At 47.2% G+C, this 25495-nt stretch overlaps 1 protein-coding gene across 1 annotated transcript in view; it reads left to right on the forward strand.

Annotated features, from left to right (window-relative positions):
• Nucleotides 1-25495, forward strand: part of KPNB1 (karyopherin subunit beta 1) — a 49319-nt gene that overhangs the window by 21024 nt on the left and 2800 nt on the right. Inside the window, exons 11-20 of the mRNA XM_082271613.1 lie at nucleotides 65-256; nucleotides 348-478; nucleotides 750-897; nucleotides 985-1056; nucleotides 9571-9715; nucleotides 12047-12129; nucleotides 14892-14999; nucleotides 15105-15248; nucleotides 16275-16380; nucleotides 19557-19671. Coding sequence (XP_082127739.1) covers nucleotides 65-256; nucleotides 348-478; nucleotides 750-897; nucleotides 985-1056; nucleotides 9571-9715; nucleotides 12047-12129; nucleotides 14892-14999; nucleotides 15105-15248; nucleotides 16275-16380; nucleotides 19557-19671 — 1244 coding nt within the window. The remainder of the gene's footprint in view (nucleotides 1-64; nucleotides 257-347; nucleotides 479-749; nucleotides 898-984; nucleotides 1057-9570; nucleotides 9716-12046; nucleotides 12130-14891; nucleotides 15000-15104; nucleotides 15249-16274; nucleotides 16381-19556; nucleotides 19672-25495) is intronic.

Here is a 25495-nt window from a genome sequence, read left to right on the forward strand (position 1 = left end):
AGTAAATCCTTCTACTGTTGCAGCAGTTACATTAAAAATAAAATCTTGCTTATTCTTTTCATAGGCTATGCCCACCCTGATAGAGCTAATGAAAGACCACAGTGTTGTGGTGAGGGACACTACTGCCTGGACAGTTGGCCGGATATGTGAGCTGCTTCCAGAGGCAGCAATCAATGATGTTTACCTCGTTCCTTTACTTCAGTGCCTCATTGAGGGGCTGGGGGCTGAACCAAGGGTGGCTACGAACGTGTGCTGGGTAAGTTACTCTAGCTATTGGTAAAGGTTTAAAGCAAACGAGTCATGATATTTCTGTTGGGATGCTCATTACTCTAACTTTTATATTTAAGGCCTTTACCAGTTTGGCTGAAGCTGCTTATGAAGCTGCTGATGTTACGGATGACCAGGAGGAACCAGCCTCCTACTGCTTGTCCAGCTCCTTTGAAGTCATTGTGCAGAAGCTGCTGGAGACCACGGACAGGTAAGCAGTCTGCCAGGTTATAAAAGCAATTGACGAAGTGCACAGATTTCACCAAAAAGAATCAGACATCCTTTTATTTATTTTAAATGAACTCCTTGTCTTGTGATGACCTGTTCATGCACCACACAGAATCCATTGTGTTGATTATGACTTTCTGAAGACAACCTGAGCACTTGCTGTGTATAACTTTATTCTCACTGTAGCCAAGTTAAGGTTGAAGGCAGGTATTGGAAGTGGTAATTGAGCAGCCTGGTTTACTCCTTTTTCTCAGGCCTGATGGACACCAAAACAACCTACGGAGTGCTGCCTACGAAGCTCTAATGGAAATAGTCAAGAATAGTGCCAAGGACTGCTATCCTGCTGTTCAGAAAACCACACTAGTGATAATGGAGAGACTACAGCAAGTGCTTCAGATGGAGGTGGGAGTTGACATCTGCTGTGTGAGACATAACTGTTAAAAGCCAGAAACCTGTTTTTATGTATTCCACCTCCTTTCTCTCTTCTAGTCCCACATACAGAGCACATCAGACAGGATCCAATTCAATGATCTGCAGTCTCTTCTCTGTGCTACTCTCCAGGTAAGTCTACTCAGCTATTCTTCCACCCCACCAATGTAGGTGATTTGGATGTCTTAGGATGACAAGTTCATGCACCACACAGAACTTACTGTGTTGATTATGACGGTCTGAAGACGTAAGTGTTTTATTTAACAGTAAATTAGAATAATCATTTTAAAGCATTCCTCCCCCCCCCCCCCCCCGGAAGTCTGCAATAAGATCAGATTTTTAGCATCCCCTGCAACAAATAACTTTTGGTGGGATACTCAAATGAAAACCATGTCTAAAAGGTTGCAGACCCTGCCACTTTCCTCAGCCATGCAGATGCTAATTCTAAAACCACTCCCATAAAGATTAACTTTGCATATGGACATAGACAGACAGCTATTTTTTTTTCAGCAAAATTTAAATTCCACTTTTTTTCTAGAAGCAGAATCACCCACAGTACAAAAAGCTAGTTGCTACCATAACTGTATTTAACTTCAAAGCAATGTCATATTTGTACCATATGTGGTTTTCAAGTGGTTAAAATATACATTGCAGAAGCAATTTGGGCTGTGGCAGCTTTTCCTATTGTATAGACAGTGCATATGATGCTATTCGAGCTGTCCTCTGGTTTTAAACTCATTGAAGTCCCCTTTGGTCCAATGGATGTAGCTGGGTCCTCTGTCCTCTTGAGGAAAAAATGAGGGAAATTTTTTTTTCTCTTACGTCCTCCGACAGTCGCCGCCTCTTCATATTCGTCACATATGGGGTATTAGACTTTGCTCCGAAGGAGTAGCTAGGCAACAGAATATGTTAACAATAAAGCTTTAACATATCCCACCCTCAAGGGGTGGTCCCCTCAGTCAATACCCTCCTACTTCCTGCAACCATATCTCAGTTTTAATGTCTAGCTTGTCAGGAGTGGCTGGCTCTCTCTGTGCTGGGACTTTTTGTCCCAGACTCTTTCTTCTTTTTGATATTTTGTTTGAGTTTTCTCTCTACCTTTTACTTAGCTGTTATTTTTGTCAGCATTAGTTAGTTCTTCGGACGAAGAGGATCATGCGGACTGGGTCTCGGGCTGATCCCCCTGGTCGCAGGTCGTGGGTCAGTGGCTTCCCAGTCTGCCATTGAGCGTTCAGCCAGGTAACGCTCCTGGCACGGTGAACGACCCATCCCTGTTCGGTGCAGGGATGATTGGTGAGGTGGCTACCTCACCGGACGCTGTGCGGTTTCTGAACCGCCATTGTGTGCGTCTTGAATTGCGACTCTCCCTGCCTCATGTGCAGCGGCTTGTTCGCCTGTGCGGGTTCCCCACGCCATGTGAGGTAAGTGTATCTATGTGGGGACCTGTCTGTCTGGGGGGGGTCTCAGTCTGGGACTGTGTAACCTGCCTTTAATCACACTGCTTGTCTCCCTATATCTCGGCTGCATGCTGTGGGCTGCAAGGGGGGGGGGAGCTGTATGACACTGAGTATGTCAGGCTGGGCAGTGTGAGGAGCTGTGTGCTGTGGGGCATGTTTTTAATGGCATGTTGGGGCATATACAGCGATCGCTGCGGCGATCTAACATGTATCCATATTATGGGATAATATTGTGTGTGATTTTATGCACTGTGGAGCGGCGATTTCGGCGCCATTTTACCGGCGCCCGCTCCGGCCGCATGGTTTACATGCACGGCGGCCATTTTCTTGTAGCCTCCATAGGCTTACATAGAGCGCCCTGGCAGCATCACTTCCTCTCTCCTGGAAGCACCGATCGAGGCAGCAGCAGCAGCGGAGTCTCCTCAGGTTTTATCCTTCTATTCCTGTGTTCCATTGCCTGTATTCAGTCTGTATATTCCCTGTGGGGGTCTCATTGTGCCTGAGTGTGGTGCGGTGGGCTGCGCTTGCCGCGCTTGCTGTAAGGGGGCAGTTAACCCTTGGTTGTCTGGCATACAGGGGCAATGGATTCTCAGGAGGGCAAGTTTCCCACAGTATTGGTGGAAAGCCAGGGGACCGCTGTTTCCCCCCCAGGGGGGGATTTGGCCACTATTGTGGCTGGCCTTGCTGCACAGGTGCAAATGCTGGTGGCTGCTCAATCTACTAAACGGCCCAGAGTTGCTCTGTCCTCTGATTCTGAGGGTGAAGGTGATGGGGCTGTTCTGGCGGGGACCCCCCTATCGGGGTCCCGCTCCTCTCTTGATCTAGTGGGGTCTGAGGTAGAGGCTGAAGTTGAGGGGGTTGATAATTCTCCCCCTGGCTCGCCTGAAGAGCTTGCAATCATGGATGAGTTGATTGCTTCCATTAAGCAGACGCTACGTTTGCAGGACGAGGTGTGTCCCCCAGCTGCCTTGGCGGCTTATGGGACGCAGAGAAAACGCAGGACGCCGCAGGTTTTTCCCTGCAATGCTGATTTTCAGCGCGCTGTTAAGGACCAATGGCGCGATTTGCGCAAGCCTTTTGCGGTACCAAGTAAATTTAAGCTGCGTTATCCTTTCTCGCCTGCCACTGATGAACGGTGGTGTGTGCCTCCGCCAGTGGATCATGCTATTGCGGTTTTGAACAAAGCCACTGCGATCCCTGCAGAGGGATCCCCTGTTTTCCGTGATGCCACGAATAGGAGACTGGAGTCTCTTGCCCGTCATACTTATTCTGTTACGGGTTATATGCTTAAGGCTCTGTTTGCTTCTCTCATGGCGGCCCAGGCGATCGCAAGTTGGACGCAGATGCTTAGGCGCGTCCTAGTGGCCGATTCGGCCTCGGCGGCGACCCTGGATATGGTGGATCAGATCCACCAGGGTGTCATGTATCTGTGTGATGCGGACCTGGACCTGATTCCGTTGGCCGCGCGTGTGCACAGCGTGGCGGTGTTGTCTCGCCGCCTGGTTTGGTTGAAATGTTGGTCGGTGGACCAATCTTCACGTAAAACCTTAGCCAATCTGCCTTATGATGGGTCTCGCCTTTTTGGGGAGTCCCTGGATGTGTTGATTAAGGGGATTACCGGGGGTAAGAGCACTCTCTTGCCCCATTTCCCCAAGGCTAAGGGGGCTTCTGGGAAGAAGCATGCTCATTTTCGGCCCCCTCAGGGGTCCTTTCGTGCCTTTCGGCCGCACTACAAGGGCAAACCGTTCAAGGGCCAGGGCTCTCAGAAGAAACCCTGGTCTGGGAAACAGAAGTCCGGCCAATCCGGACCTGCGGCCCATAACAGTTCGGCCTGAAGGGGCGCCCTCACCCAGTTTTGGGGTGGGGGGACGCTTGCTCGGTTTTCTTCAGCCCTGGTTGGCCCGTGTGCGGGACAGATGGGTTCTGGAAATCGTTCGATCTGGTTACAAGATCGAGTTTCTCTCTCGGCCAGAGAGCAGATTTTTTCCCTCAAATCTACAACTGTCTCCAGAGCGCCTGCGGGATCTGCACCTGGCGGTGCGGGACCTGAGGGCTCAGGGAGTGGTGGTTCCGGTGCCTCATCGGGACAGATTTCGGGGGTTTTATTCCAATCTGTTCACCGTGCCCAGAAAGGAGGGCAAGGTTCGTCCAATTCTGGACTTGAAAGCTCTGAACCGCTCTGTGCGGGTTCGCAAGTTCCGCATGGAATCCCTGCGCTCGGTGGTGGCTGCCCTGGTTCCGGGGGAATTCATGGCCTCCATCGATTTGAAGGATGCGTATCTTCACATCCCCATATTCGAGGGTCATCAGAGATACCTTCGATTTGCCATTGCGGAGGATCACTACCAGTTCGTGGCGTTGCCCTTTGGGCTCGCCTCGGCTCCGCGGGTCTTCACCAAAGTGCTTGCACCGGTTCTGGCATTATTGAGAGCCCAGGGCATTTCTGTCCTGGGGTATCTGGACGACATTCTGATTCGGTCTGCGACCAGTCAGGGTCTGGAGAAGGACCTGTCTGTCACGATGCAAACTCTGCAGGAGTTCGGTTGGACGATAAATGTTCCAAAGTCGACACTGAGTCCGTCGGTTCGTCTTCCCTATCTGGGAATGATACTGGACTCGGTGCAGGCGAAGGTCTTCCTGCCGGAAGACAAACTCAGGACTCTTCAGGAGGAAGTCAGGTCCCTCAGGGACGTTCCGAACTCGTCTCTGCGGACGTGTATGAGATGTCTGGGATTGATGGTCTCGGCTTTCGAGGCGATTCCTTTCGCGCAGTTTCACACGCGGGGTCTCCAGGCGGAGATCTTGTCCAAGTGGGACGGGCGACCTCAATCTCTGGATCTTCAGATCTCGTTGAGTCATCGCACCAGGGAAAACCTTCTGTGGTGGCTCCAGTCCCCGTTGGTGTCCGGGGGCAAGTCGTTTCGTCCGATCTCGTGGACGATAATCACCACGGATGCCAGCCTGTCGGGCTGGGGTGGTGTTCTGGGCGTTCTGTCCGCCCAGGGGACCTGGTCGGAGGGGGAGTCTTCCCTCCCGATCAACATTCTGGAATTGCGTGCGATAAGGCTCTGTCTTCATCGCTGGACGGACCGGCTGCAGGGCTGCCCGGTTCGGGTGCAGACGGACAATGCCACGGCGGTGGCCTACATCAACCACCAAGGGGGCACCAGGAGTGCCCGAGCGGCTCGAGAAGTGGCCGACATTCTGTCTTGGGCCGAGACTCATGTCCCGGCGATAACGGCGGTTCACATTCCGGGAGTGGAGAACTGGCAGGCGGACTATCTGAGTCGCCAGACCCTGGATCAGGGGGAATGGTCTCTCCACCCGGCTGTCTTCCAGATGTTGTGCGCGAAGTGGGGTCTTCCAGATGTGGACCTGTTCGCGTCTCGCCTCAACTACAAGGTGAAGAGGTTCGTGGCAAGGACGCGCGACCCTCGGGCAGACGCGTCGGGCGCGTTAGTGGCCCCGTGGCATCAGTACAGGCTGATGTACGAGTTTCCACCGATTCAGTTGCTGTCCCGGTTCTTTCGCAGGTTACACTCGGAACGCAGCACGGTGATTCTTGTGGCACCGGACTGGCCTCGCCGGTCCTGGTACGCAGACCTCGTGAATCTGGCGGTCGACGCCCCCTGGCGTCTGCCTCTTCGGGACGATCTACTGTCTCAAGGACCGATTTACCATCCTGCTTTACAGTCGCTGGCTTTGACGGCCTGGCTGTTGAGACCGAGGTCCTGAAGGAGAAGGGTCTCTCTCCAGAGGTTGTTCATACCTTGATCAACGCGAGGAAGTCTTCCTCGGGAAAGGTTTATTACCGTACTTGGAAGGCCTATTTTGCCTGGTGTGAGTCCAGGGGGTTTTCACCCCGCACGTACTCGGTTTCCCGTGTGCTGTCTTTCCTTCAGACGGGTGTCGATCAGCGTTTGGCGCTGGCTACGATAAAGGGTCAGGTGTCTGCGCTGGCCGTTCTGTTTCAACGTCCCGTGGCTTCCAACTCCTTGGTTGGCACTTTTGTTCAGGGTGTGCGGCATCTGGTTCCTCCTAGGAGGGATCCTTTGCCCCCTTGGGGCTTGAATCTAGTCCTGTCTGTGTTACAACGTGCTCCTTTTGAACAGATCAGGGAGATATCGTTGTCTATGTTATCCAAAAAGGTCGCCTTTTTGGTGGCGATCACTTCGGCTCGCAGAGTGTCGGAACTGGCGGCTTTGTCCTGCAAGTCTCCGTACCTGGTTGTTCATTTGGATAAGGTGGTCTTGCGACCTAATCCTTCTTTTCTGCCGAAACGAGTTTCGGAATTCCATCTTAACGAGGATATTGTTTTGCCTTCGTTGTGCACGAAGCCTAAACATCCAAAGGAGGTGAGACTACATTCTCTGGATGTTGTTCGGGCGATTAGGGTTTACCTTAAATCGACTGAGTCTTTTCGAAAGACGGACTCCTTGTTTGTTCTTCCAGAGGGTCCTCGGAAGGGCATGGCGGCTTCCGCCTCTACCATTGCCAAATGGATCAGGCAGACCATTGAACAGGCCTATGCCTTGCAGGGGAAGGTTCCCCCTGTGCCTGTGAAGGCGCACTCTACTAGATCTCTGAGTACGTCTTGGGCCTGTCGTCATGGGGCTTCTGTAGCCCAGGTGTGTAAGGCGGCGACTTGGTCGACCGTACACACTTTCACAAAATTCTACAAAGTAGATGTTCAGGCATCGGCGGATGCTTCCTTTGGCCGCAAGGTTCTTAGTGCGGCTGTTCCCTAGGGTCCCTTGTTGGGGACTCCTGGCTGTTGGGATAAGTTTTGTATCCCCTGGTTTTTTTGTCTTTTCCTGGGTTGTTGCTCCTGTTGAGCACTTGTTTTTGCTGTTGCCCAGCTGGTTTCCTTCCTTTGGTAAGGTTCCTTTCTTTGATGTGGAGACTGCGTTGCCTTTCGGCGCGGATGCGTTTCCCACCCCTCATGTTTGCACTGCTTTGGGACGTCCCCATATGTGACGAATATGAAGAGGCGGCGACTGTCGGAGGACGTAAGAGAAAACGGAATTTTTGTAAAATCTTACCTGTAAAATTCCTTTCTCTGAGTCCTCCGACAGTCGCCGCCCCCGCCCCTCTTTTGGGGTTTGAATGTATACTCTACTGCTATTCCACTAAAACTGAGATATGGTTGCAGGAAGTAGGAGGGTATTGACTGAGGGGACCACCCCTTGAGGGTGGGATATGTTAAAGCTTTATTGTTAACATATTCTGTTGCCTAGCTACTCCTTCGGAGCAAAGTCTAATACCCCATATGTGACGAATATGAAGAGGCAGCGACTGTCGGAGGACTCAGAGAAAGGAATTTTACAGGTAAGATTTTACAAAAATTCCGTTTTTTTTGCATAATACAATAACTTTAACGATATCCAATCATCAAATGGAGGAGGCATTTACCAAAATGATCAGAGTCCCTGACCTGAACAGAAAAGCTTGAAGTTTCAGGCCTAACAATCCGGTTCTACTTGTTGGCATGAATATCTCGCTAAGGCTTTAAAGTGATTGTAAAGGCTCGGTTTTGTTTTTAAAAAACATGTTCTATTTGCCTCTGTGCAGTGGCTTTGCACAGGACGGCTAGGCTTCTCCTCTTCTCGGTTCCACCCTGCCCCCTCCTGATTGGTTAACTTTGACAGCCGTGGGAGCCAATGGTGCCATGACTGTGTCTGAGCCAATCAGGCGGGAGAGTCCTGGACGGCAGAGGGGACTTGTGGACATCGCTGGATAGAGATGGGGCTCAGGTGAATAATAGGGGGTGCTGGGGAAGCTGCTACACACAGGCTTTTTATCTTAATGAATTAGAATGAGTTAAGCTAAAAAAACCTTCTGACTTTACAACTCCTTTAAGCCCATAGATATCAATAACTAGGAACCCAAAAAAATCAGCTAATAAAAATGATCAAGTGACCCTACAGCAAGTTGACGGTCACGCATATTTCTAGACCATGGTGAGGTAGAAAAACATTAGCATCTAGAATTGATCCTGATACCTCAACCAAAGGGATCTTGATCCAGAGAGAATAGTACAATGGGGAAGCTGTTCGGTCCCCCCTCAGCATCCTACCAAAAGTTATCAATATGTTATAACCGAACCAAAAACACAAAGGCAAGAAATAAAGGAGTACTAGAAAAAGATCAGAGTAAAGTAGGTCTCCTCAGCCCAGGCCAGGCCTCCCCTTACAAAGCTGCCCAGTGTCTAGGGATCGTGAAGATACGCATTCCAGGGGTTCCACACACACTCAAACCTAGCTTGCTTATCTCTACGAACACTGGTCAGTTTTTCATTAGTCATCAAGGATACTTTGTTTCACCAACGTAACCTCAATCACGGGAGATTTCTGCTCTTTCTCTGGGGTTATTTTAGCTGTTAGAAAGCTGAAAATATAAGCGTTCAAAGATGTCTGGTGATCTCTTCTGGCAGGTCAACAAACGGCACTGTTTGGCATCTCTGGGAATTTTCTGTCCCTGTCACTAAGTAGACCAAATTAAATATCCTGATCCAGAAGTGTCTGACCTTCGGACAGGATCACCTTGCTCACATCTCCCAAAAACATTGGAGTGAGGTACCAGGGTATATTTTCACCAGCCCTGTTGGTACCAGCGCGACAGCACTTTATAATTGGCCTCCACCAGGGAAGTGTTAAGTTCTCTTGTGATGTTCATACCATGTGACCTGAATAGCTCAGCTAAGACCAGGAAGTGTTCTCTTGAGTAATAGACCAAACTGAACATGTGCAGCTGAGCTACACTTGGTGTGCTTATCTGGACTTGCCCAGAGTGAACTTCAGGAGGGGGATGATCTGTGCATACAGGCTCACAAAACCTTTTTATACAATGCAGAGGCTTAATCACTTAAGTTACAGTGAGTATACAAGCATGCTATTCTGAATCTATAGACAGATTTTTCTGTGGTGGGTTTAACACTTTAAGTGTTGTAATGGAAAATGAAGACCTGAATATAGATCTAGTGTTTGTTTTTTTTTTTTTTTTTTTTTTTACAGAATTATGGTTTTCTTGGTTCCTTTTCTATAAAAGAAACCCATGTCTGCCAATGTATTGGACCCTAGTATTACAACATGATTCTTTAAAGTGTTTTGCAATGTCTATTTCCATACAGCTCCTACTGTTCCATCTTCCTATTTTCAAACTTGTACTTTTTTTTTTAACTGTCTTCCAGAATGTGCTTCGTAAAGTACAGCCCCAAGATGCACTTCAGATATCTGATGTAGTTATGGCTTCCCTACTGCGCATGTTTCAGAGTACGGCTGGGTCAGGAGGGGTACAAGAGGATGCCTTAATGGCAGTGAGCACTCTGGTAGAAGGTAAGAGCTATAATTGAGGTTTGTAACCTGTATGAGTGTTGGGGTGTATCATGAGTATTGCTTAACTGTATTTAGTGTGGGATTCTTGGTGCATGTTTTTTACTTAGACATTTTTGTGCTAGTGTTGGGTATTGGGGCTTCTCCTCCTAGAGATTTTTAGACCATTGTTTTACTTCACTACTTTGACTTTTCAACATCCAACTGCCTCATGGCTCACTAGCAGTATCTGGATGGTTTTTCCCTTTATGTACATCTTGGGAACCATACCTGGACACCACATCAGCAGGGCTAGCCTGTAAGGTTTGCTTTGGTCACTGTATCCTTTTTTTTTTTTTTCCAAGGATTAGCTTGGCACATGTGTAGTTTGTTGCAGTTCTTTATTGGTCCATTCTTATGGCAACCAGACTGAAGACCCCTTTGAGGGTATGGCTGCTGTGAAGTTTGATTTTCTTTCCAGGAACCTGCAGTATGGTTCAGGTTGGACCTAGTTATACTGCATTGTGACTATTTCCCTCTTGTACTACATGGGTGGTATGTAACATGGTTATAAAATTCACCTTTCTGCTTTTTTTTTTTTTTTTTTTTTTTTTTTTTTTTTTTTTCGTTGAGGGACACAGCTACTGATCTTCCTAACCATTGAAGCTTCCTTTTGAGAATCTTTGGGTGATTCCCCTGATTACGCTGTCCCCGGAGGTGGCCCTCTTGGTGGCTATCACCGCTGCGCACGGTGTCAGAATTGGCGGCGTTATCCTGTCTTTCACCTTACTTGGTGTTTCAGAAATGAGATGGTTCTTTGTCCCTGCTCGTCACTTCCAAAGGTTGTCTGATTTTCATTTGAATGAAGACGTGTTGCGTTCCTGGTTTCCCAGGCCAAAACATCTGAAGGAAATTTGCCTTGCATGCCTTGGATTTGGTCTGGGCAATTAGGGTGTACTTGGCAACTACGGTGTCTTTTCAGAAGTCACTCACTATTTGTGGTCACGGTTGGGCCTCGGAAAGGGTTGTCCGCTTTCTCTGCGGCCATTTCCAGGTGGATCAGACAGACGGTGATCCAGGCCTATTCCATCTAGGGTCGGTTTCCTCCTCCTGTCAAGGTACACTTGGCCGATCATTGCCTCCTGGGCCTTCCGTCATCAGGCGCCTGTGATGCAGGTTTGTAAGGCGGCCACCTAGTCAGTGGAAATTTTCACAAAGTTCTAGAAGGTGGATGTTTTGGCATCTGATGTTTCCTTTGGCCGCAAGGTTTTGTAGGCTGCTGTTTAGAGGACCTGGTCCTCTTTAGTGTGTGTGTGTTCCCACCCATTTTTAACACTGCTTTTGGAACACCCACTCCTCGAGTTGTAATTCTCCTGACACTGCTTGCACAAAACTGATTTCCTATAGCGCAGAGAGGGAGTATACCCCCTGGGACTGCCCGTAGGCGTAGCCAGACTTCTTTTTTTTTTTTTTTCTTCCTGCCTAGTGGTCCTACTCCTGTAGGGGGCAGTATAACTCAATGGTTTAGAAGATTAGGAGCTGTATCGGTTAATGAATGTCAGAGAAATAAATTTTACGATAAGTCAAACCCCCCACCTTCTTTTTTTTTTTTTTTTTTTTTTTTTTTGTTGCTGCTTGGGTGGAGTGTATTGCAATTATGTCTATCAATCTGATGCATGTAATACCATTGACAAAGGCAGACCTTTGTAATCTCCCCTGTCAGTGTTAAATGGCTTTGCAACCCTCTTACTTTGCCTGGATAGCTTAGTCTGGTATAGGAAGATGAAAAATAAAACTTACTGGCTTGGATATCCAGGTGAAAATAAACTGGAATTGGCAGGGCCTGTTTCAAAGACTCTTCATTGGTCGAAGCCCCAACGCACTGTTACATGCACTGGGATACTCTCCTTGAACCTAGGGGACATCCTAACCTAGAGGTGATCCTTATTTCGATAATACCGGTTTTCCTTGATTTTGGGGTTTATATGCCTGTATTTAATCCAGTGTCATTTACTGATATGTGCTCTTACTACCCTGCTATGGTTCACTGTGTTGGATGGGTTTTCTCTCTTTTTGTTTTTTCTGTTTGTAACGAAAAGTTTTTCTAATAAAAATTTATCTGATTTAAAAAAAGAAAATAAACGGGAAAGTAAACCATTGCAGCCATCACATCTAGGAATTGGTAAGCTGCAATTTGTGTTTGGGTTTAATACCGCCTTCATATTGCGATTCTTTGATCATGTGCCAGGGAGACTCCTTAGCACCAGTTGTTGTATTGTTACTTTTACCGTATTGATTGGATCAATTTTGCAAATAAACTTTAGTGTCAGTTGTATTCTATCTTTGCTTGTTTAGTGCTTGGAGCAGAATTTCTGAAGTACATGGAGGCGTTTAAACCTTTTCTTGCCATTGGCCTCAAGAACTATGCAGAGTATCAGGTAAGATTTCCTGTTTGTCTTCTCTTGTGTGCATCTTTTTTTTTTTTTTTTTTTTCTTTTCTGCCTTTTGAGTGGCGATACCAGTTTTCCTACAGCAAACAAGTGAGGTAGCCCTAGGGTCTAATCAGGTGTACTTTACACATTTGACAAGAGAAGAGGACTTCATTTTTTGCTGTTGCTCCTTTATTGTACTGTAACAGGAAGGTTGCCTAAGCTGTATCGTGTAACTGCAGTAAAAAGTGGTCGGCACTTGAAGGACACAGCTGTACTTCTGACATCTTTGCAGGTCACTGTTTTTTTTTTTTTTTCTTGTCCCAAGCATAAGTGACATCCCCCTCCTGCTCGCTGGGATAATGGCTGAGGGGCTGCTGAGCCGCATCAGTTAACTACTGAAAGCCGACCGCTGGTAAAAAAAATGGTACTGGGTTGATGCTTCTAGCTGCAGGCATCACCCTGGTACAACCGCTTCAAGCCAATGTACAGGTAAATCAGTTTGCGGGCAGTAGGTAAAGGTTGCTTGTTAAATGTATAATGGGTTGATACCACAGCTGTGGGGTACATTATTCTCTAGGATGTACCAGGAGCTTTTCAGCTACTCTGGCGGCGACTCTGGTTCTTTTGGGCAGAATGCCTTGTCCCAGTCCTATCTGCAGTTCAGAGCATTGCTGGACTGTAAGGCTCTGGTGAAGTACAGCTGTGTCCTTCAATGAACGGGAGAATAAGGATTATAAAGATCTAGTTTTTCTAAGCTTTGAATAGGGGAGTAGTTGAAGGGTAGAGTTGGAACCTCTGTACAGTAAGGGAGATTAAACTTAATGATGTGGACGGTGTTGGACACATGACCTGTTTCCAGTCCCCCCCCCCCCCCTTCACATTCTACTACACAAGATAATTGCCTGTCCCCTTTGAGGTTTCCTTTTCACAAAGTGGTGGGGCATCTCCAGTAGAGGCATACAGTTTCCTACACAATCACAAGGCACTTGGAAACTAATAGGTCTGGTAGACACAAATCCACAACAGTCAGAAGACAAGTTTCTGATGGGCAACAGCTTGCGTGACTGGCTGCTCACAGGACAACTGCTTCAAGCACAGCTGAACACTAATTGAAGTAAGTCTTAGTTTCAACTGTGTAGAGAAGGCCTTGAGCTGCAGGTTTAACAGGTTGAGTGGCTGTAAGAAAGCCATGGCAAAACAGAGGCTTGCTTAGAACACATCACTGTCAGTGGACTACTGGAAAGTCTTATCTAAATTTGATCTCTTCAGTTCATACACCATCGAGTAAGTGAAAGGGTGGTGCCTCAGTGTGTGATGCAACTGTCAAACATTTAGGAGGAAGCATAATGGTCTGGCGCTTTTTTGCTCGATCCAGAGTCGGCAACTTGCAGAGTAAGTGGCAGCCTGAGGCAAAACTACCACCAACAGCGTCTTGCAGTACTCTGTAGAATTCAGCTAGTTAGGGGTTCATCCTACAGTAAGATGACCCAAAATATACCTCCAGGCTGTGTCGGCTACATATTTGGAAGAATAGAATCGACTGTAGGCTTCAGATCATGGAATGGGCAGCACCGTCTCCAGACCTAAACTCCAGACCTAAACCCCATTAAAGCGGTTGTATACTCAAAGGGGGAAAAAAAAAACCCCTGCAAGACAAAGGCATAATGAGCTAGTATGCATCGCATACTAGCTCCTTATGAAACGCTTACCTTAGAACGAAGCCCCGACACGGACCCCCGGACAGCGCTGTGGGAGCGGACATGATCCCTCGGCGTCTCTTCCGGGTTCGGCGGCTCCGGTGCTGTAATTGGCCGGAGCCGCGATGACGTCAGCGGGAGTGATTTTCCGGCAACTTCCCGACAAGGAACTCTGAAGGTCCGCCGGACCTTCGGAGCGCATGCGCTGCTCGCGTCAGCGGCTGCATGCAGCACAAATATCTCCTAAACCGTACAGGTTTAGGAGATATTAATTGTACCTACAGGTAAGCCTTATTATAGGCTTACCTGTAGTTAAAAATCACAAAAAGCGGTATACTACCGCTTTTTAAGCTGGTTTGGGATGAAAGCAAAGAAACAAAGTGCCAAACATTTATAGGACCATCTTTAAGTGTTGGAATAACTTTCCAAACAATGTTTGACTTCCGCTTTAGAATGCCAAGCATGTGTTTGACTGTTATATGGTGGCTACTTCTTGAGTCCAATTTAGATTAAATTTTGTTAAACCAATTCCATGAGGTGTGTGTGTGTGTGTGTGTGTGTGTATGTAAAAGTCAGTAAAAATTGGAAAATGGGGGTGTTTTTAAATCTTTTTAGTGTGTGTACACTGAGTTTCCTCCATAGGAAGCTGCTTTTTGCAGGCTCACTCTTGAGCCTTCCTCTGTCTATTGACACCGGGGCTCCTCACCACTCCCTCCTCACTGTCTGTCAGCAGTGTGAGCCAGTGGTTTCTGCTGCCTTGTATTACCAGGAAGTGAGGATAGAGAAAAGCTGCAGATGTGCATAGCACTGGATCGAAAGGGGGCTCATGTAAGTGTAAGGACAGGAGGGCGTGTGCTACCTAAACATTTTTTTTTTTTTAACCTTCTTCATGGAATGCATTAAGGTAAATGTTTAGTCTTTATAACCACTTGTATACAAAGATACAGCATATATAAAATACAGCATATATAAAATGTATTAGAGATGCCCTCTACCCTATATTAGGTTGGGGCCTAACTTTGTCTAAAGGTATCAGTTATTGTATTGCATACTAACTTGTTGTGCTCTTAGGTGTGCCTGGCTGCTGTTGGGCTTGTAGGAGACCTATGCCGGGCTCTGCAAACAAACATCTTGCCATTCTGTGACGAGGTTATGCAACAGCTCCTAGAGAATCTGGGGGTAAGAAATTGATGTCTTCGCTGTATGGGGAAAAATGCAGTACTCTTGATGTAAGCCTATTTCTTACTATGTCCACTTTAATAAAGTCAGATGGCTCTCTTTCAGAATGAGAATGTTCACCGCTCTGTAAAGCCCCAGATTCTATCTGTGTTTGGAGACATTGCATTGGCTATTGGAGGGGAGTTTAAAAAGTACCTGGATGTTGTGCTGAACACACTGCAGCAAGCTTCTCAGGCTCAGGTGGACAAGGTAGGCATTTTCAGAGTTTTGTTGGTGGTAATCTCTTTATAATGCTGACTCTTATTCTAAAGGTGTGTAGAGTACACTCCAGAAGATGCCCATGTATAGGCTTATAGCTTGTAGAGGCCCCAAGCTTAAAATGCTCAAATATCTAAATGGATGGACCTGAAAGCAGGCTTGGTTTCACCTTGTACGGTTCTTCACTATGATAGCATTATCAACCACCCTGATTTTTTTTTAAGTGGGTGGTTTTGTCCAATCACAATGTCAGTTGCTGAAGTAGCATTTTGGATATTGGATTATACAAGGGTTTTATGCTCTTGAAATGCTTTAGAAAGTATAAAAATTCAAGAATGTTCATGTTGTGGAGAGTCTTTCAGCAATCTTTACAGGTATAGTGATCTCCGTTGCCCAGCTACTGAACGTGTGACTATTTGATCTATTTAACCACTTAAGCCCCGGAGGATTTGGCTGCTCAGACCAGGCCCTATTTTGTGATTCGGCACTGCGTGAATTTAACGGACAATTGCGCGGTCGTGCGACGCTGTACCCAAATGAAATTGACGTCCTTTTTTCCCCACCTACATAGGATTGCATAGCCTATGTCATTACTTCAGGGAGAATGACAGACTGCTGTGTTTATATCAGTCGTCTTTCTCCCTGTCCTGAGGGAGATCGCGAGTGGCCGGCGGACATCGAAGCAGCCGGTCACACGCAGGCTAGGCAGGTAACGAGCTGGGGTGGGCGCGTGCCAGTGCGCGCTACCCCTTACAGGCTCGCGGACGAGCGACGTACCCATACGTCACTTTGCCTGTAGGGGGCTGACTGCCGCAGTATATAGTAGTGCGGCAGTCGGCAAGTGGTTAAAATAACTGCGGTGTCCATTTGTAGCAGCAGATGTCTGTCCAATCTGCTATAGGTGAGATGGATGGGTGTTACAATGTGTAAGGCATAGGTGAAACCAAAGTAGTATTCTGTATCTGACAAAATGTTAAATTTGTTTCAAATGTTCTTTATTTTGCTTTTCCACATCAGACAGATTACGACATGGTGGATTACCTAAACGAGCTCCGTGAGGGCTGTCTTGAGGCCTATACTGGAATCATCCAAGGGCTCAAAGGAGACCAAGAGAATGTGCACCGTGAGTACAGCCAGAGGTGTCTTGCGTCCTTCTGCTCTTAACTTGCCTGCATATGGTCTTCTAGAATGTTTGTCATCAGTTTTAAAAAATTGCTTATTCATAGTAAAGTACACACTTGAATATTCATAGACCCTGGGTTATAGGCTGCTATCTTCAGCTGATAAGGCTTTTACACATCCTTTGGGCATACCCCTATAACCCTACTAGCCTATTATGAAATTAGAACTAAGCCCTCCAGCGGCACCCTCACCGCTGAGACGGCGGACATCTTCCCGGTGTGTTTCTGATTGTCGGGCCCCGGCACATTGACAGAATGGGAATCTCCCGTTTCAAGGGGATCGCCTGTTTGGGTGAGATTATAACGGATCTCACTGGGGGCAAGAGCACTTTCTTGCCACAGACTAAGGGTAAAGGACCTCGTAACAGACGAGGACCTTCCTTTTCTGCTCCTAAAAAAGTTTTCGTTCCGCTGGGGCGGGCGATAAGGCGAAGCCCTCCAAAGACCCTTCAGGGGGTTTCAAAGGGCGCTGGTCGGGTAAACAAAAGTCCGGCTCAGCCAAGCCTGAAGATAAGTCCAATACAGCCTGAAGGTGCGCCCCCACCCATCTCTGGGGTGGGGGGGGGACGTCTTCACCGGTTTCCGGATCCATGGCTTTCCAGAATCCCGGACAAAGGGGTTCACGAGGTCATACGGTCGGGATACAAGATCGAGTTTCGATCACTTCCACCGGTGTGATTCTTCCCTTCCAATATTCAATTATCCCCGGATCGCTTAAAAGCTTTGCGGGGGGCAGTAATGGACTTGATGCAACAAGGAGTGGTAGTTCCCGTTGGACATTTCTGTTATCCCACCCCTCATTTGTGGCACTGCTTTGGGACGTCCCAAGTTGATATTAATCAAGAGGACTGCGTCTGTCAATGAGCGACAGAGAAAAATGGATTTTTGTAAAATCTTACCGTAAAATCCTTTTCTCTTAAGCTCATTGACAGACGCAGTACCCGCCCCTTTACTTTTGGGTTGGGTTAAATTCTCTAACACTGCTTTGTGACATAACTGACTTCCTGTAGCAGAGAGAGAGAGGGGATATACCCTCTGGGACTGCCCCTAAGGTGTGGCCAGAACGTTTTCCTTCTGCCTAGTGTCCTACTCCTGTAGAGGGCAGTATAACCCAAGTTGATATTAATCAAGAGGACTGCGTCTGTCAATGAGCTTAAGAGAAAAGGAATTTACAGTAAGATTTTACAAAAATCAATTTTTTGACACCTTAAAAACTTACATGGAGGTAAGCATCTTTCTTCATAGCTCGGCATCCTTCCGGGCCCGCGGTGTTTGTCCCTGAGGCTGGCAAGCAGCCAGGAGATGACACTAGGGGAGAACCAATCAGGGGTCAGATCGAGGCAGTGGTGAAGCGCATACCTCACTGGAGGGCCGCACGAACGTGATTGGGGGGGGTAACCTGTTTCCTAGCATGCGCGAACCGCTCCTTCAGGGATATGAAGGAGCTGTTCACGCATGCTTCAAAACCGGTTAGCTCAACACTCCCTCGCGTTCGTGCGGCCCTCCATTGAGGTATGCGCTTCACTGCTGCCTCGATCTGACTAAGTCCCCTGATTGGTTCTCCCCCTATTTTAATTTCCTGGCTGCTGGCCAGCCTCAGGGACAAACACTGCGGACCCGGAAGGACGCCGAGCTATGAAGAAAGACGCTTGCCTCAATTTAAGTTTTTAAGGTGTCAATACAATTTACATCTGCTAGAGAAAGGCGCCATTCAGTGTATTTTCTGCCTGTTCGTGAGACTGTTTCGGCCTAACCAAAAGCTGCCCTTGATGTAAGTGCCGCATCTGTGCCATCCATACCAGTCCACCTGCACCTTATCCATCATGACTGCCTGAACTGAAGCTTTATCCCCAAGCAGGAGCGCCATCAAATCTTTTTCTTCATTATTTTCGAATATAGTGGATTACTATTGTAATTTAACCAATAGTTAACTTTCGCGCGATCCGTCACGGAACGGTCTCTGCGTGGGGGTAACCTTCTTTTTTTTTTTTTTTTTTTTTTTTTTTGTCTATGGGGGGTAACGCAGTTTCAGTAACGGTGTGTAGCAATGCCAGGGAAGTGTGCTTCATTTTTTTGACAAGCCTTGCTGCCATTGTGTGGGGCACCTGCCCCTTTTTGGGTTGAGACCATCAGGGTACCCTGCCTGGATGTCCAAGTCACTGCCGGCGGCCCCCTTTTTTTAAGGGGGGGGGGATTTGCTATTATGCCCTTGTTTTTTTTGCGGGGTCCAGGGGGAGGGAGAGACTTACCTTTGCTTCCTGTACCCTAGCAAAAACAAGAGGGAAGGGAATCCCAACGTAACACCAAGGTCAACAACTGTCCCCATTGGAAGATTTCCCCTTACTTTCCTGGGGCAACCAAAAATTTGGTTTCATTTTCAATAATGGTAAACAGGGCAAATATAGGGTGAATCTCCCTAACCGGCACGGACAGGGGTCCTAATCCATCTCCACTATCCAAAGCTAAAGTTTTGTGCCTTTAGTTGTATTTTTTAATACATTTTTAGTTTTGTCAGGTAGACTTTTTGCTTGTGCATCTTTGGCAGTAAGGTTATAGCAGAGGCTCTGGGGTTGGTCATCTGACCCTTTTTTGGTCTTTTGAAACAGTTCTGTTCGCCTCATTGTTACTCACCCTTCCTTATTGCATTCTGTGGTGTATAAATATTCTTCCTGTCATCTACTGTACAATTTGGGTAAGATGAAATGTACACGCAGGTTAAAATTTCTATCTCAAAGTGCAGGATACAGATGACTTGCCTTTCCATTCCTTTGTTTGCATTGCATACTACAAAACTGAGGACTCGGAGTGGGTAGGATTATAGGGAAGGTACTCGGGGTACTCCGGGGGGCTTGTCTAAGCATTTGGCCAATAACTTAAAGGTACATGCCTGTAACCCATGGTGTATGAATATTCTGCCTGTATTCAAGATATGGAATTAACAGGCAAGTCAATTCTGTTTTCCACTTCATGCAGCATGGTGGTTTTCATGTTTTTTGTCCTAAAAAAAAAAAAAAAAAAAAAAAAAAAAAAATTTATATATTTTTGCACTTTGAGTAAACTAAACCTATTTGAGTTTCTTGTGTTTAACTAACTTTTTTTTTTCCTTCCTCTTTTCAAGCTGATGTGATGCTAGTACAGCCACGTGTGGAGTTTATCCTGTCATTCATCGATCACATCGCTTCAGATGAGGATCACACGGATGGCGTGGTGGCCTGTGGGGCTGGCCTTATTGGGTAAGTAATGTTGCTAGCAAATAGTGTTTACACCAGTGATCGAGGACACTGTGCTGTATGTTCCTAACCTGTGGGTATACCACTGGTGGTGATTCCACTGGTATCTCATAAGACCAAAGATCTGTGGTTTACTTGATTTGTCATTATTTCGAGAAGTCCATACTAAACAATGCATTAGTCTGGATTGCCTCCAACCCCCCCCCCCCCCCCCACAAATTTCAAAGGGCTTTGCATTGCTGTATTTGCACTAAGACATAAACCACTTTGCCTTTTGGTGAAACCACCAGTCTCTTGTCTGAACAAGTCAACCATCATACGGTTTGAAAATGCTTCCTTTTTGGATCTGTCCAAGAAACTGTAACCTTTTGGGAATGCCTTGCATTGAAGCAGGCCTGCATCTGTGATCTGTATTTGCCTAAAATTGGTTGCTTAGGCAGTGACAGATTGGTCCAGGCTTAAACTTTTGGCATAGGCCTGCAATTAAAGTGAAACTAAAAACCCTCCTATCCTTTACACACGGGACTGCCATCTTGGCCTCTGATCTGCAGTTGCCATGGTGCTGTGCATGTGATCAGTTAATGACACCAGTCATTTGATGGCTAGATATGTAAAATGTGAGAACATATACTCGTATAACATGGGAAGTATCCAGTGAAAAAAAAAAAACTGTGAATTTAAAGTGGTCACCATTTTAAATTTTAAATGACCACAAAATGTCTATTAAAAAAAAAAAAAAAAAAATATCCAGTGCTTAATGCAATTCTGTTTTCCAGCAAACCTTGCGTTGAGCTACAGAACCCAACCTTCCCAGAACACCATTAATGCTCTTTGTGCTCATTCAAATTGTGCACAAGCCAGACCACCTTGACCTTGGGTCCCCAGTAGCTTAGATTTACACTATCCTTCCAGGCAACCTTCCAAGTCACCACCTTGTAGCTTTTTATTCTTTCCTCCCTTTAATCCTCCAAATGCATTTTGGCCATCATGGAAAAAATACTAGTAAAAGCTATAGCAGTAAAGCAGTACATTTTAAGTGCAATAGTAAAAATACACTTTCAAACGGTTTTCTACATGTGTCCCATAGACCAAAAGTGTACACATAAGAAACAGGAAGTTGGGTTAGCGGTGACAAGCTTGGAATCATAGTATAACCATATGAAAACTGGCATTTGTATTTTCAATGTGAGTGTGCACTTGGGAAGTGTTCATTTTTACTATTTCAGTCAAATGTAGTGCTCTATGGCTTTTGGTGTATGTTCATGACCAAAAAGCATATGGAGAGTTAAAAGGTATAGATCAATAGCTGGAAGAAAGTGACTTGGAAAGATAATGTAAAGCTAAGCTACTGAGGACCCACTTAAGAGGGTCATAGAGGTCTGGGTGCTCACACTCCGGTTGTGCACAAAGAATACACGAGTTTTGTGTTCTGGGAAGGAGATGGTTTTGTAGTCGGGTTCAGAGTTTCGTAGCCAGGTCTCAGGATCCTCTGGCCGACACCACAGACGCACTGGTGGCTCCTTTGGGGTCTGTATCGGCTGATTTATGCCTTTCCTCTGCTGAAACTCCTGCCGAGGCTTCTACGCAAGATAGAGGTGGAAGGGATTCCGGTTGTTTTTGGTGGCCCCAGACTGGCATCACCGGTCTGGGTACACAGACCTAGTAAGGTTGGTCACCGATGCTCCTTGGGAAATTCCTCTCAGGAAGGGTCTGCTGTCTTAAGGTGCCGATCTTCCATCCTGCTTTACAGTCGCTGGCTTTAACGGCACGGCTGTTGAAAGCCAGGTGTTGAGAGAGAGAGAGAGAGGGGTCTTTCTGACTGATTCCTACACTATTGAAGACCAGGAAGTCGACTTCCTGGAGGATCGATCTATCGTATGTGTAAATCGTACATTTCATGGTGTGAATCCCTGAAGGTGCACCCTCGCTTGTTTTCAGTAGCCAGGGTGTTGGCCTTTCTTCCTCCTTTCCCTGTAAAGGCGTATTCCGTTAGGGCGCTGAGCGCCTCTTGGGCTTTTTGCCATCAGGCGTCAGTGATGCAAGTATGCAAGGCGGCAACCTGGTCGTCTCTGCATACGTTCACAAAATTCTACAAAGTAGATGTGTTGGCATCTTTGGATGCCCCTTTTGGCTACAAGAATTTGCATGCTGCTATTTAAAAGATAACCTTTGTTTGTTTGAGGGTGTATCTTTTCTAGGTGAGCTCCAGTTGTTCCTAGTTGAGCTCCATGTTACCTGGTTGGCTAATTTTAGCATTTGGGGAATTACGTTCTGCGTTTTTCCCCACCCCTCATGCAAATACTGCTTTGGGACGTCCCAATGGTCTAAAGATATGGAGCTGCGTCTGTCAATGAACGATGGAACTGGATTTTTTACTTGCCGTAAAATTATTTTCTCTGAAGTTCATTGACAGACGCAGCACATACTCCTCTAGAAGACAAAAAACCCAATTTCACTCACAAGTAAACACTGCTTGCAACAAAACTAAGGGCTGTAGCAGAGTGCGGGGTTATGCCTGCAGTGACAGCCCCATAGGCATGGTAAAGCTTTTTCCTGCCTAGTGTTCTATTCCTGATGGGAGGAGCATAACCCAATGGTCTAAAGATATGGAGCTGCGTCTGTCAATGAACTTCAGAGAAATGGATTTTACGGTAAGTGCAAAAATCCAGTTTTTCCAGGTGACCTTAGTATATAGGGTCCACCGCCTCCCCTGCCTCATCTGTCAATTAGATCCTGAATCTGTTGCGGGCACGAGTCACCCTACCGGGTCTGCGTCCACGCACAATGTTTCCTCTGCTCTAGCGATGCATTAAAAGGTGCTGGTGGATGCACTGATTGTGTTAGAGCGTAAAATTGTAAACATGGCAGAGATGTTGAGTCTGAGGCGCTGGTCCCTTTTTGGCACCGCAGGTCCTCCACTGTGGCGTGGTGTTCCCCTTGCCCGCTTACTTGATTACATTGTCGCATAAGAGTGGGGTTGTCCAAAACTCACCCTAAGCATTTTTGCTATGCGGTATCCTTGTAGGGATTCCTGCTTAGTGGACGGTCCCACCTGTAGTGAAATTGCCAGTTTCCAGGTCAAATAAAGCTACCTAACTTCCAGTTGAGTCCTTGGCCTTTAAAGATCCGGTTGATATGAGAGCTGAGGCTCTGGCCATGTTTCATTATGGCTGGTTCGGCGTAGGCTGGTATTTACTATTGCCCTGGTGTCGCAAACTGATGAGTCGGCTAAACTTTTACATCGGGACCTGGAGGGGAAACTGCTTCCCCCCCCTGCCTTTGCGGGAATGGTGGATCAGTTGATCCAGGGGCTACAGTTGCTCTGTGATGCCTTTTTGGATGCGGCTCTTTTGATTCTAGGCTGTCTGTATTAGCAGTGGTTCTTCAGCGTCTTATCTGGCTGACCATGCTGGTCTCCTGCCCAGACTTCTAAGAAGGCCTTATCTAATCTCCCCTTTGTGGGGGATCGATTGTTTGGAGCTGGGATGACCTCAGACGTGGGTCATTCTTCTCGGCTCATAAGAGGCCTTTTTCATCCCTCAAGGGATAAGTCCTTCAGAGCCTCCCCCGGAGATTCTCAAAGGACCTGGTCTGGCAAGCAACAAGGGCTTTTCCAGACCTGCGGACAAAGCTTCCTTTGCATGAAGGGGCACTCGCACCCGTATCTGGGGTGGGGGTGACGTCTTTGCTGATTTCTGATTTCCATGGACCTCTAGTACAGGTCAAGTGGGTCCACAAAGTTCATTCGGTCCGGCTACAAGATCGAGTTTTTCTTCCAGAAAGGTTCTTCCCTTCCAACCTGCCCTTGTCCCCAGATTGCTTACGAGGTCACTTTGGGGCAGTGCAAGACTTGTTACTTCATGGGGTGATTGTCCCGGTTCTGGCTTTAGAATGTTTTCAGGGGTTTTACTCAAACCTGTTTACAGTTCCCTGGAAGGAAGGCAAGGTACGTCCAATTCTGGGCCTTAAGGCTCTAAACTGCCTTGTGCGTTTAAAGAAGTTATGAATGGAGTCCATCTGCATGGTGGTGTCGTTCCTACATCTGGGGGATTTTCACTTCTGTCAACAGAGGACGCCTCTCTTCACGTTCCAATGTACCGGTCACCAGCGCTTCCTCCACTTTGCCGTGGGCGAGGAGTATTATCAGTTTGTGACATTTACCTTTTGGTCCTGCCTCCGCTCCTCGGGTCTTTACAAAGTGTTGGCCCCGGTGCTAGCATTGTTGCCTCAGTGGGAGATCAGATGGGCTTTGACTGCTGATGGACACCTTGGAGATTACTCTGCGATCTCTGAGGGAATTTAGGTGGATTCTGAACCTTCAGAAGTCTGCTCTGGTTCCGTCTACAAAACTGAACTATCTGGGTGGATTCCTCCTCAGCCAAAATGTTTCTTCTGGGAAAAACTTCAGGAGGCTATAAAGCTTCTGTTAAGCAGACGGTCATCCCTCCGGGCTTGCATGCAGGTGCTGGGCTTGATGGTTGTCTACCTTTTCGAGGCGGTTCCATTTGCACAGTTCCACACAAGTTCTCTGCAAAAATTCTGGTGAAATGTGACAAGAATCCAGGGTTTCTAGAGGTGGCTTTGTTCTTTGACAGGGAAATTGCTCTTCCCCCCCCCCCCCCCCCCCCCCCCCCTGTACAGGGCCTGTCTGGGTAGGGAGATGTCCTCGGCACAGCTTGTGCTTGGAGTCTGGACTTGGGAAGAGTCCAGCCTGCCGATCAATGTACTTTAACTCCGAGAGATCAGACCTTGTCTGGATCATTGGATAATTTGTCTTCAGGGGTGTCCTGTATGGATTCAATCGAACAATGCCACGGCCGTGGCCTATGTGAATCACTGTGGGGGCACAAGTGTCCTGGCGGATTGTGAAGTAGCCGGCATTCTTGAGGTGGGCAGAACGATCATTCCAGCCCTCTGCTGTACACATTCCATGGAAGTGAGTTATGCGGCATTCTCAGGATCCTCTGGCTGGTGCCGCAGACGCATTAGTGGCTTCTTGGCGTCAGTATCGTCTGATTTATGCCTTTTCCCCTCAAACTTCTGCCAAGACAGGATCGAGGCAGCAAGGGATTCTGGTCTTTTCGGTAGTTCCAGACTGGCCTTGCCAGTCTTGGTACGGCTGGTCACCGATGCTTCTTGGAGATCTACCATCATACTTGGAGACTTGTGTTGCGTGGTGTGAGTACTCTGATCTTGGCTTTCCTCTGAGCGGTTGAGCAGTGCCTGGCCTTTAGTACTATCAAGGACAAGGTTTTGGCCTTGACTGTTTTCTTTCAACGTCCATTGGCCACACATTCCTTGGGTGCATATCCTTATCCAGGGACTTCGACACTTGGTTTCTTCATTGCGGTCTCCATTACCGCTATGGGTCCTCAAATTGGTGCTGCCAGTTATCCAGGAATTTACCTTTAAAAATATCAGTAGGTTCCCCTGCTTAGTGTCCTAGAAGGTGGTCTTTTTGGTGGCTATTACTTCTGTGTGCAGGGTGTCAGAGCTGGCGGTGTGGTCTTGTCCACCTTACCTGTTGGTTTACAGGACTAAGGTGGTTTTTCGTCCCTGTCGGTTCCTTCCAAAGGTCGTCTGATTTTCCATTTGAATGAAGACATTGTGTTGCCTTCCCTGTCCCAGACCTAAACATCCTATGGAAATTGCTCTGCGTTCCCTGGCAGCTATGGAGTCTTTTAGGAAGTCAGACTTTGTACTCGCTGTTGGACCTCACAGGGTTGGCTGCTTCTGCTGCAACAATTTCCAGATGGATCAGACAGTGATTCAGGCCTATTCAATTAGGGGTCATGTTCCTCCTTTCCCTGTTAAGGCACACTACTCA

The sequence above is a fragment of the Pelophylax lessonae genome, assembly GCF_965119305.1.
Source record: "Pelophylax lessonae genome assembly, chromosome: 11".
Taxonomy (NCBI): domain Eukaryota; kingdom Metazoa; phylum Chordata; class Amphibia; order Anura; family Ranidae; genus Pelophylax; species Pelophylax lessonae.